Source organism: Sphaeramia orbicularis, unplaced genomic scaffold, assembly GCF_902148855.1.
Source record: "Sphaeramia orbicularis unplaced genomic scaffold, fSphaOr1.1, whole genome shotgun sequence".
Taxonomy (NCBI): Eukaryota; Metazoa; Chordata; class Actinopteri; order Kurtiformes; family Apogonidae; genus Sphaeramia; species Sphaeramia orbicularis.
Genome location: NW_021941595.1, coordinates 189738 through 202404, shown reverse-complemented (window position 1 = coordinate 202404; position 12667 = coordinate 189738). Strand labels below are relative to the sequence as shown.

Sequence of the window (12667 nt, the reverse complement as noted above, 5' to 3'; positions counted from 1 at the left end):
TTCATGTAATGAAAACTAATGTAATGTAATCTAACCTAATAGCTAACCCAGTTCAGGTTCTGGTTCTGGTCCTGGTTCTGCGGGTCGGGTCTCTGGGCCGGGCTGTGTTTTGGGACTGCTATGGGCCCAGCCCACCGGGGGGTCCGGCCCCCCTGTGGGTGGGTCCAGCCCTCCTGGGTGTTGATGGAAGTGAGCGTCTGCAGGTGGGCGGGGTTACCTAGATCTTGACCTCTCTAATGCTTTCAGCTCCTTCCCGTCCACGTCTTCGCTCTTCGGTTCCAGAGGCTTCGACTCCTGCAGGAGGTTCTCGTCTCCTTCGTCCTCAGATTTGATGTCGGAGCTGACGGAGGAGGTGCTCTGACCCTGGAGACCCCCGGACAGAGCTGCACAGACACAACACAGAACACAGTCAGAACCAGACACCGGGTCAGAACCAGATACTGGGTCAGAACCAGACCCTGGGTCAGAAACAGATACTGGGTCAGAAACAGATACTGGGTCAGAACCAGATACTGGGTCAGAACCAGATACTGGGTCAGAACCAGACACCGGGTCAGAACCAGACTCTGGGTCAGAAACAGATACTGGGTCAGAAACAGAACCTGGGTCAGAAACAGATACTGGGTCAGAACCAGATACTGGGTCAGAACCAGACACCGGGTCAGAACCAGACTCTGGGTCAGAAACAGATACTGGGTCAGAACCAGACCCTGGGTCAGAACCAGATACTGGGTCAGAAACAGATACTGGGTCAGAACCAGACACCGGGTCAGAACCAGATACCGGGTCAGAACCAGATACTGGGTCAGAACCAGACCCTGGGTCAGAACCAGATACTGGGTCAGAACCAGACACCGGGTCAGAACCAGACTCTGGGTCAGAACCAGATACTGGGTCAGAACCAGATACCGGGTCAGAACCAGACCCTGGGTCAGAACCAGATACTGGGTCAGAACCAGACCCTGGGTCAGAACCCCCTTTATAAATACAGTTGGATATCATAAGCTCAGTTAAACCTCTGTTTAAACCATGAACAGACTCTTCTTCTGTTTTTAAATGTTTTGTACTTTCGTACATTCTGTATTAATGATAAACTGAATAGTGTGAAAATGCAGAAATTTCAGTTTTTTTCAGCTTATTAAATTTTTTTGATAGTTACCTCTGCCAGGAAGTATTGTGATCACTTTGTTTTGTGTGTTTGTGAGTGTGTTTGTTTGTTAGTAAGATAACTCAAAAAGTTATGGATGGATTTTCATGAAATTTTCAGGAAATGTTGATACTGGCACAAGGAAGAAATGCTTACATTTTGGTGGTGATCAGGGGGGCGGGGGGGCAGATGTGTCTTGGCGGAGGTCTGCGCTCTTCGGGTGCTTTTCTTGTTTGTAAATGTAAATATTTTATTTTATAACACAAAAACAAAGACAAAACGGTGTATTTGTCATTATTTATAGTTTATGCTGTAATATTTTCCTGGTTTAATCCACTTTATTTCATTTGTTATTTTTTGCTGTTTTTAATTCTACAGCTTTTTCTGTTTTTTTATTCTTTTCTCTTGGTTTTCTTTCTTCTTCTGAACAGCACTGTGGTTGTTTTAAAGTGCTTTATAAATACAGTTGGATTGAATATTATAACCTGACCATAAACAGACTCTTGTGTTATTTTTTTTGTACTTTCTCATCTCATACCGTGGCGGTGGTTCTACTCCTTCCACTCATCGGTGACTTTCCTAAACTGGCTATAATTTGGTGTTTTTCTTTTCTTTTCCCCCTCGTCGGTCTGAAAACACTGCCTCCTTTATGTCACGTCTGTACCCATCCACGCTGGGTCGCTGCCAACTTCTCGACACAAAACGTCGCCGCTCCGTTCCCACGCACACACTGAACCGGCGGCCATTTTGGATGTTTGCTGCCTGACTGGAGGCATTTTGTGCAGCTTTGACTGACGGCCGGAGTGGGTTCATGTGGAAAAAAGCTGGAATCCACCTGAAACTGAGGAAGCGCCTTCAGACTAAACACACAAAAGTGATGAAGCTGAAGACGACGTCTTCCCTCCGCTGTGACAGGTCTGAAAGCGCAGAACACGCACAGAAGCGCACTAATGTCAGTGTTTTCCATACGCTTTACTTTGAACTTTTTATTTATTTTTTTTATATTTCATCGACTTCAACCACCAACAAAAATACCAAATAATAACTGTCATATTTTAACCCTTTAAATGCCGTGTTTGTGACGTAAACAAACCATAGTTTGTCCATTTTTCTATTCATTTTTGTTCATTTTCATTTATTATTTCATCATATAAACCTGGTGTGTCCGTCCACTGTCGCTGCTGTGTTTGCTCTTTAAGGGTTCATCCTCCACAGGTGGTTTTGAACAAACACAAAAAATAAAAGGCAATGGTTTTTTTTACAGTGTGAAGTCATTGTCATCTGAAGCCCCGCCCCCTCCCTGAGCAGCAGCAGGAAGTGTGGGCGTCGTTGCAGGTTTGACGCCCAGTGGACGAACTGCACCGACAGCAGATGCCTGTTCAGCCTGTAAGACTCAGCTCAGGGAATACTCAGTGGGGGTTCTAAGAGGACTCTGGTGGGTCTAAGAGGACTCTGGTGGTTCTGTGTGGGCTCTGGTGGTTCTATGTGGACTCTGGTGGTTCTGTGTGGGCTCTGGTGGTTCTACGTGGACTCTGGTGGTTCTGTGTGGGCTCTGGTGGTTCTACGTGAACTCTGGTGGTTCTATGTGGTCTGGACTCTGGTGGTTCTATGTGGACTCTGGTGGTTCTAAGATGACTCTGGTGGTTCTATGTGTACTCTGGTGGTTCTATGTGGACTCTGGTGGTTCTATGTGGTCTGGACTCTGGTGGTTCTATGTGGACTCTGGTGGTTCTATGTGGTCTGGACTCTGGTGGTTCTATGTGGACTCTGGTGGTTCTAAGATGACTCTGGTGGTTCTGTGTGGACTCTGGTGGTTCTATGTGGAACATTCACATCCAGTACTCAGACAACCAGCACAGGCGTCCCCCAGGGCTGTGTGCTCTCCCCACTGCTCTTCTCCCTCTACACTAACGACTGCACCTCAGCTGATCCATCTGTCCAACTCAAACTGAAGTTCGCAGACGACACATACAGACAGGAGGTGGACCAGCTGGTCCTCTGGTGTGGTCAGAACAACCTGGAGCTCAACACGCTCTAAACAGTGGAGATGACTTCAGGAGTACCCCCCCTAAACTGGACCCTATCTCAATCCACGATAACATGGTGACTACTGTGGAAACCTTCAGGTTCTTGGGATCCACCACCTCCCAGGATCTGAAGTGGACTTCCAACATAGTCACTATCACCAACAAAGTCCAGCAGAGGATGGATTTCCTGTGTCAGCTCGGGAAGTTGAACCTGCCCCAGGACCTGCTGATCCAGTTCTACACCGCAGTAATCCAGTCTGTTCTGTGCACGTCCATCACCGTCTGGTTTGGATCAGCCACCAAACAGGACAGGAACAGACTGGAACGGACTATCAGGACTGCACAGAAGACCACTGGTGCTGATCTGCCCACCATCCAGGACTTATACACATCCAGAACCAGGAAACAGGCTGGAAACATGTCTGCAGACCCCCCCACCCCCCCCACCCTGAACACAACCTGTTTGAACGTCTTCCCTCCAGTAGGCGATTCACAACACTGTACGCCAAAACAACCAGACACAAGAACAGTGTTTTCCCCCAGGCCCTGACCATAAAAACTGTGTTTGGACAACAATTAAATAAATAAATAAATAAACACACACTACCGGTCAAACGTTTCAGAACACCCCAATGTTTCCAGTTTGTATTGAAACTGAAGCAGTTCCAGTCTGTTGTCCTGTCAGTCTCCTCTCCTCCTCCTCTATGACCTCCTCTCTTCCTCCTCCTCTCTCTTCTCTCTTCTTTCAGCTGTTGTCCTGTCAGTCTCCTCTCCTCCTCCTCTATGACCTCCTCTCTCTTCTCTCTTCTTTCAGCTGTTGTCCTGTCAGTCTCCTCTCCTCCTCCTCTATGACCTCCTCTCTTCCTCCTCCTCTCTCTTCTCTCTTCTTTCAGCTGTTGTCCTGTCAGTCTCCTCTCCTCCTCCTCTATGACCTCCTCTCTTCCTCCTCCTCTCTCTTCTCTTCTTTCAGCTGTTGTCCTGTCAGTCTCCTCTCCTCCTCCTCTATGACCTCCTCTCTTCCTCCTCCTCTCTCTTCTCTTCTTTCAGCTGTTGTCCTGTCAGTCTCCTCTCACTCCAGCTGTTTTCTGTCCTAAACTCTTCTTCTTCTTCTGTTGTGTCTGTGCTTCTTCCAGACCTCTTCTGTCTACATTTCCAGTCCAGTTTCAGTGCCTTTGGATGCTGAAGGAAACTGGACTTCCTGACACCTGGACTTTCTAGAACATTTCTCTGGAGGACACACCTACAGTTTTCCCTCTTCTGATGCTCTGTCTCTCTTCTCTGGTTCATTCCTTTTCCTCTTTTCCATTTTTACAGTACCACACTCCTTTCTTCAGTCCAGTCCTGTTCCAGTCCTGCTCCATGGGTCTGGTACCACAGTGTGTTCCACACTCCTGTTCTGCAGACACAGGGGGTGGAAGGAATTCACAAACGCTGGGACACCTGCAGGAACTGAACCACCAACTTTCCAGACTTGATCAACCTCCACTGCTGCAGAACTGCTTTACGTTATTAACCCATTACTTGTTCACCTTTTTGTATAATTCTGAAATGTACACTGGTTTTTCAGTTTTGTTTAACCTTACCTTTCTTTTTTTTTTTTACCTCTGTCAGTTCACTCTGACCTTTGGACCATTTACAGCTGTTCACTGGACTGGAACTGCTGGAATTTACAGACAAAACTGGAAAAATTGGGGTGTTCTAAAACTTTTGACTGGTAGTGTGTGCTATTAAGTTATTTATAGGTTATTATGTTATTTGTGGACATTTCCACTCACAGTATAAAAACTCCAGTTTACACTCTGTCCATATTCCATTGTAAATCCACTGTAAATCTAAACCCAGTGTTGTCTCGGTCTCTACTGGACTGTTTGTCTCTATTGTGTCCAGGTCCACATGTTGTTCTGGGTTCCTGTTGGAACTGGATGTTGTGAGCGATGTAAAAACTGAAGCCAAACTCCTTGTATGTGTTCACATACTTGGCCCATAAGGCTGGTTCTGATTCTGGTTCTATGTGGACTGGACTCTGGTGGTTCTATGTGGACTCTGGTCTTACCGCGGTAGGGGTCGGACTGGTTCAGGTCCGGTGATGTGGCCGACTGGACCGGGAGCTGAGGAACCGACACCTGACCCGCCATCGAGTGTCCACTGCGAAGCCCGCCCACACCGCCGCTGTCCTCTCTGTGGGAGCCCACCTGTAAACAAACAAACAAATAAACAAACAAACAGACAAATAAACAAACAAACAGACAGAGCAGGTCAGTGTGAGGAAGCAGCTGCTCAGTTTCAGTCAAAATGAAACAAACATGTCACGTCTTTAGTTTCAGTTTCATCAACTCCATGGGTTTGACTGGAGAATCAATGTTGTCGGTGTTTCCACAGTAACTTCAGAGCCTCTGAACGTCCAAATATGGTCATATCTGAAGACTGAGATGAAGAACTGTATTTTACACCAATTATTGAAATGGACTGATAGGATTAGTGGATCAGAACTTTTAGATGCTTTTGGTTTCAAGTGGTTGTTTGGGTCTTTGAGGGTTCAGATCTGTTCATTTCTCTCTTCTCTTTTCTAGTTTTCTCTTCTCTTTTCTAGTTTTCTCTTCTCTTTTCTAGTACTTCTGTTTCCTTTTATATTTGTGCTGCTGTAGTTCCATGTGCGTCCTGTTGGGGACACCCTCTGTCTGTACAACCCCCTGTAGAAGCCTCTCCATCTGCTGCCTGTTTTCCCAGTGTACCCAGAGTTCCCAGTGTACCCAGAGTTCCCAGTGTACCCAGAGTTCCCAGTGTACCCAGAGTTCCCAGTGTTCCCAGAGTTCCCAGAGCTCCCAGTGTTCCCAGTCCAGGTCCACATGTGCATGTCTAACATGCATATTTACATTTCTTTTTACGTGGTCGTGTCTTCATGTGTGTTGTCGGGGAAACGTGGGTGTGTTCACATGTGTGTGGCAGCATCCATCTGTCACACACACAGACACACACACACACACACACACACACACACACTCACACACACACACACACACTCACACACACACACACACACACACACACACACACTCACACACACACACACACACACACACACACCAACACACACCAAAGCACAACAACTGACAATTATCTTAATGCCCATATGTTTAATTGTGGGATTTCTAATTCCCAGAATGCCGAGCAGCTTCCAGCAGAGACACACTGTGTGTGTGTGTGTGTGTCTGTGTGTGTGTGTGTATGTGTGTGTGTTTTGTGCGATGCTTCCTGTGTTTTTCTTTCTTTCTGTTTCTCCTTACATTCTGGTTTGAAACTGAAGCACTGATGCAGATTCAACACATTCAACTGATTCAACACATTCAACTGATTCAACACATTCAACTGATTCAACACATTCAGCTGATTCAACACATTCAACTGATTCAACACATTCAGCTGATTCAACACCTTCAACTGATTCAACACATTCAACTAATTCAACTGATTCAAGTGATTCAACACATTCAACTGATTCAACTCATCCAACTGATTCAACACATTCAACTGATTCAACACCTTCAACTGATTCAACACATTCAAATAATTCAACTGATTCAAGTGATTCAACACATTCAAGTGATTCAACACATTCAACTGATTCAACACATTCAGCTGATTCAACACATTCAGCTGATTCAACACATTCAACTGATTCAACACATTCAAATAATTCAACTGATTCAAGTGATTCAACACATTCAAGTGATTCAACACATTCAACTGATTGAACACATTCAGCTGATTCAACACATTCAACTGATTCAACACATTCAAATAATTCAACTGATTCAAGTGATTCAACACATTCAAGTGATTCAACACATTCAACTGATTGAACACATTCAGCTGATTCAACACATTCAGCTGATTCAACAGTGACACATCTGATGTGACCACATCAACATTCACGTCCGCCTTCACACATTCACTCACAGTTGAAAATTCAGCCCAAAATCGACTGTTTTCACCTTGAAAACACTTTTCACAACTGGGACGTGGTGCATTCAGGTCACCTCAGAAATCAGATTACTGATGTCTTATGATGAGTTCAAATACATCTAAAAAAAAACTGGAGCTGTCAACTTTACAGATGTTTTAGTCCTGTCTCTGTCATATTTTTTTTAATATTTAGAAGTGCATTTTAAGTGGATTTTAACCCTTTTTTTTTTTTTTTTTTTTTACACATATTTTGTCTGACATGTAATTGATTGTAAATTTTTGTGTTGCTACACTTGTCTGTGTTTAAGTATTACATTTTTATTTTATTTTTAATTACATTGTTTACATTGTTACCTTTTAGGGTGAATATTTAACGTGTCCAGTTACTGCAGATGAAAAATACACATTATTCTAATTCTGCATTTACGGCAACGTCCCAGTTAAATAAACCAATAAAAAATAAAATAAAAAAAGGCAAAACAGAGAAGTGCATCTTTTACAGCTGTCATCACTGACTGTGAAAATGACCTTTAACCCCAAACACATAAATCAACACGAGCAGAAACAACCCCCTGGTTTGAACGTTTCAACATTAAAATGAAAAAAACATTTAAGACGATAAAAGACAGAACTGGTCCCAAAGTTCACGATTTCACCGACTGTTCAACGGAAGAATGTACGAACAAAGTTACACGACAATGACGACAAACTACATAAATAAGGCATAAATAATGTGAAGTTAATCCATTTTAAAGCAACTTGTTTTTCATAAAAGAAACCAGGTACTTAAAATATAAGAGTTTTATTTGATGGTTATTAAAGGTTTTAGTCATTTATCTGCATCATGTCAAATATTTTTATTGTTTTTCTTGCTGTATTCAACAGCAAAATGAGTATTCAACAATGTTATTTATTTATTTATTTTTAAATATGAACTAGATTCAAATTAATCTTAAAATTCTAAATTTTAAAGGTTGAATACTTAGCTGCAGTGAGAAAAATTAGTTTTAGCTCAAAATAATACGTTAATATTTCAGTTTCATAAATTTTCAAATTCTTTTTCACCAATAGATCAAAAATAATCAGCTCTTTGGAACTGATGAATAACTTAAGTTGTATTTCATTCTCCAAGTTAAAAAAAAGTTGTTAATCACAAAATTTTGGTAATTTTTTCAATGGATTTTAATTAAACAAATAAAGCGGTGCGTCATCAGTCAATGGCTTTAGTCACATATCAAGTAACAAAAAAAAAAACCTGAACGCCTTTGGTTTTAACTTCATAAATGTGACGTTTTTCTTCCATTTCAAGTCATATTTGAGGTTCATAATTTATGCAAATCAGTGGAATTTTTGACAAATGATTTTGAGCAGATTAATGTCTAATGAAAATAAATGGTTTTGGTTCGATCTTCATCCACTGACTTGATTAAACCAGTGGATAATCAATTAACAGATTCTGTCATTTGTCATGTTGACGGTAATTGGTTCTAAAATTATTTTAATTATTAAAGTATTAGTTTCTTGTTACATGTGACGAAACTGAAGTAGAAAAAATAGAAAAAGTAGAAAAAAAAAATCTATACCTCAGATTCAAAATCTTGGGCTGAGAGAAAATGTCAAAGGTGTTTAATGACATTTGAAACCAGGAGAATGAATGAAGGAATGGTCAGAATAACCAGAGAATAAAGGAAATAATTAAAGTAAACAAGTATCAGGTTTAATAAGTGATGGAGGATTTTCATGAGTTTGTGCAACTTATGGTTTGTTTCTTGTCATGTGATGAAAACTGGAGGATGGTTCAGTAAGAAAGGCGTTTTAAACACAAAAGGAGGAGGAGGACGAAGTCCGAGCATGTGTTCAGTGGAAGTTTCCAGACAAACAGCATCTTAAACGTAAGCATCTGTTAAAGGAGTGTAGATAAAGGAGTGTAGGTTAAAGGAGTGTAGGTTAAAGGAGTACAGGTTAAAGGAGTGTAGGTTAAAGGAGTGTAGGTTAAAGGAGTGCAGGTTAAAGGAGTACAGGTTAAAGGAGTGCAGGTTAAAGGAGTGTAGGTTAAAGGAGTGCAGGTTAAAGGAGTGTAGGTTAAAGGAGTGTAAGTTAAAGGAGTGCAGGTTAAAGGAGTGTAGGTTAAAGGAGTACAGGTTAAAGGAGTGCAGGTTAAAGGAGTACAGGTTAAAGGAGTGCAGGTTAAAGGAGTGTAGGTTAAAGGAGTGCAGGTTAAAGGAGTGTAGGTTAAAGGAGTGCAGGTTAAAGGAGTGTAGGTTAAAGGAGTGTAGATAAAGGAGTGTAGGTTAAAGGAGTACAGGTTAAAGGAGTGCAGGTTAAAGGAGTACAGGTTAAAGGAGTGTAGGTTAAAGGAGTGCAGGTTAAAGGAGTGTAGGTTAAAGGAGTGTAGATAAAGGAGTGTAGGTTAAAGGAGTGTAGGTTAAAGGAGTGCAGGTTAAAGGAGTGCAGGTTAAAGGAGTACAGGTTAAAGGAGTGAAGGTTAAAGGAGTGTAGGTTAAAGGAGTGTAGGTTAAAGGAGTGCAGGTTAAAGGAGTACAGGTTAAAGGAGTGAAGATTAAAGGAGTGTAGGTTAAAGGAGTGAAGGTTAAAGGAGGGTAGGTTAAAGGAGTGTAGGTTAAAGGAGTGTAGGTTAAAGGACTACAGGTTAAAGGAGTGTAGGTTAAAGGAGTGCAGGTTAAAGGAGTGTAGGTTAAAGGAGTGTAGGTTAAAGGAGTGTAGGTTAAAGGAGTGCAGGTTAAAGGAGTGTAGGTTAAAGGAGTGTAGATAAAGGAGTGTAGGTTAAAGGAGTGTAGGTTAAAGGAGTGTAGGTTAAAGGAGTACAGGTTAAAGGAGTGTAGGTTAAAGGAGTGTAGGTTAAAGGAGTGTAGGTTAAAGGAGTGCAGGTTAAAGGAGTGTAGGTTAAAGGAGTGTAGATAAAGGAGTGTAGATAAAGGAGTGTAGGTTAAAGGAGTGTAGGTTAAAGGAGTGCAGGTTAAAGGAGTGCAGGTTAAAGGAGTGAAGGTTAAAGGAGTGTAGGTTAAAGGAGTGCAGGTTAAAGGAGTGCAGGTTAAAGGAGTGAAGGTTAAAGGAGTGTAGGTTAAAGGAGTGTAGGTTAAAGGAGTGTAGATAAAGGAGTGTAGGTTAAAGGAGTGTAGGTTAAAGGAGTGTAGGTTAAAGGAGTGCAGGTTAAAGGAGTACAGGTTAAAGGAGTGAAGATTAAAGGAGTGAAGGTTAAAGGAGTGTAGGTTAAAGGAGTGTAGGTTAAAGGACTACAGGTTAAAGGAGTGTAGGTTAAAGGAGTGTAGGTTAAAGGAGTGTAGGTTAAAGGAGTGCAGGTTAAAGGAGTGTAGGTTAAAGGAGTGTAGGTTAAAGGAGTGCAGGTTAAAGGAGTGCAGGTTAAAGGAGTGTAGGTTAAAGGAGTGTAGGTTAAAGGAGTGTAGGTTAAAGGAGTGTAGGTTAAAGGAGTGCAGGTTAAAGGAGTGTAGGTTAAAGGAGTGTAGGTTAAAGGAGTGTAGGTTAAAGGAGTGTAGGTTAAAGGAGTACAGGTTAAAGGAGTGCAGGTTAAAGGAGTGCAGGTTAAAGGAGTGTAGGTTAAAGGAGTGCAGGTTAAAGGAGTGTAGGTTAAAGGAGTGCAGGGTAAAGGAGTGTAGGTTAAAGGAGTGTAGATAAAGGAGTGTAGATAAAGGAGTGTAGGTTAAAGGAGTGTAGGTTAAAGGAGTGTAGGTTAAAGGAGTGCAGGTTAAAGGAGTGTAGGTTAAAGGAGTGTAGGTTAAAGGAGGGTAGGTTAAAGGAGTGTAGGTTAAAGGAGTGTAGGTTAAAGGACTACAGGTTAAAGGAGTGTAGGTTAAAGGAGTGTAGGTTAAAGGAGTACAGGTTAAAGGAGTGCAGGTTAAAGGAGTGCAGGTTAAAGGAGTGTAGGTTAAAGGAGTGCAGGTTAAAGGAGTGTAGGTTAAAGGAGTGCAGGTTAAAGGAGTGTAGGTTAAAGGAGTGTAGGTTAAAGGAGTGCAGGTTAAAGGAGTGTAGGTTAAAGGACTACAGGTTAAAGGAGTGTAGGTTAAAGGAGTGCAGGTTAAAGGAGTGCAGGTTAAAGGAGTGTAGGTTAAAGGAGTGTAGGTTAATGGAGTGTAGGTTAAAGGAGTGCAGGTTAAAGGAGTGCAGGTTAAAGGAGTGAAGGTTAAAGGAGTGAAGATTAAAGGAGTGCAGGTTAAAGGAGTGCAGGTTAAAGGAGTGCAGGTTAAAGGAGTGAAGGTTAAAGGAGTGAAGATTAAAGGAGTGTAGGTTAAAGGAGTGCAGGTTAAAGGTGTTAGAGGTTAAAGGTGTTAGAGGTTAAAGGAGTGCAGGTTAAAGGAGTGTAGGTTAAAGGAGTACAGGTTAAAGGAGTGCAGGTTAAAGGAGTGCAGGTTAAAGGAGGGTAGGTTAAAGGAGTGTAGGTTAAAGGAGTGTAGGTTAAAGGAGTGTAGGTTAAAGATGTTAGAGGTTAAAGGTGTTAGAGGTTAAAGGAGTACAGGTTAAAGGAGTGTAGGTTAAAGGTGTTAGAGGTTAAAGGAGTGCAGGTTAAAGGAGTGTAGGTTAAAGGAGTGCAGGTTAAAGGAGTGCAGGTTAAAGGAGTGTAGGTTAAAGGAGTGCAGGTTAAAGGAGTGTAGGTTAAAGGAGTGCAGGTTAAAGGTGTTAGAGGTTAAAGGAGTGTAGGTTAAAGGAGTGTAGGTTAAAGGAGTGTAGGTTAAAGGAGTGCAGGTTAAAGGTGTTAGAGGTTAAAGGAGTGCAGGTTAAAGGAGTGTAGGTTAAAGGAGTGTAGGTTAAAGGAGTGTAGGTTAAAGGAGTGCAGGTTAAAGGAGTGTAGGTTAAAGGAGTGTAGGTTAAAGGAGTGTAGGTTAAAGGAGTGCAGGTTAAAGGAGTGCAGGTTAAAGGAGTGTAGGTTAAAGGAGTGTAGGTTAAAGGAGTGCAGGTTAAAGGAGTGTACATTAAAGGAGTGCAGGTTAAAGGAGTGTAGGTTAAAGGAGTGCAGGTTAAAGGAGTGTAGGTTAAAGGAGTGTAGGTTAAAGGAGTGTAGGTTAAAGGAGTGCAGGTTAAAGGAGTGCAGGTTAAAGGAGTGTAGGTTAAAGGAGTGTAGGTTAAAGGAGTGCAGGTTAAAGGAGTGTACATTAAAGGAGTGCAGGTTAAAGGAGTGTAGGTTAAAGGAGTGTAGGTTAAAGGAGTGTAGGTTAAAGGAGTGTAGGTTAAAGGAGTGCAGGTTAAAGGAGTGTAGGTTAAAGGAGTGTAGGTTAAAGGAGTGTAGGTTAAAGGAGTGCAGGTTAAAGGAGTGTAGGTTAAAGGAGTGCAGGTTAAAGGAGTGTAGGTTAAAGGAGTGTAGGTTAAAGGAGTGTAGGTTAAAGGAGTGCAGGTTAAAGGTGTTAGAGGTTAAAGGAGTACAGGTTAAAGGAGTGCAGGTTAAAGGAGTGCAGGTTAAAGGAGTGTAGGTTAAAGGAGTGTAGGTTAAAGGAGTGCAGGTTAAAGGAGTGTAGGTTAAAGGTGTCCAGGTTAAAGGTGTTTGAGGTTAAAGGTGCGT

The 12667-nt window shown here is 42.2% G+C and overlaps 1 protein-coding gene across 1 annotated transcript in view; it reads right to left on the bottom strand.

The window, feature by feature from the left end:
• LOC115416352 (transcription factor 4-like) overlaps positions 1–12667 on the bottom strand; it is a 44714-nt gene that overhangs the window by 8210 nt on the left and 23837 nt on the right. Inside the window, 2 exon segments of the mRNA XM_030130096.1 lie at positions 218–383; positions 5228–5366. Coding sequence (XP_029985956.1) covers positions 218–383; positions 5228–5366 — 305 coding nt within the window.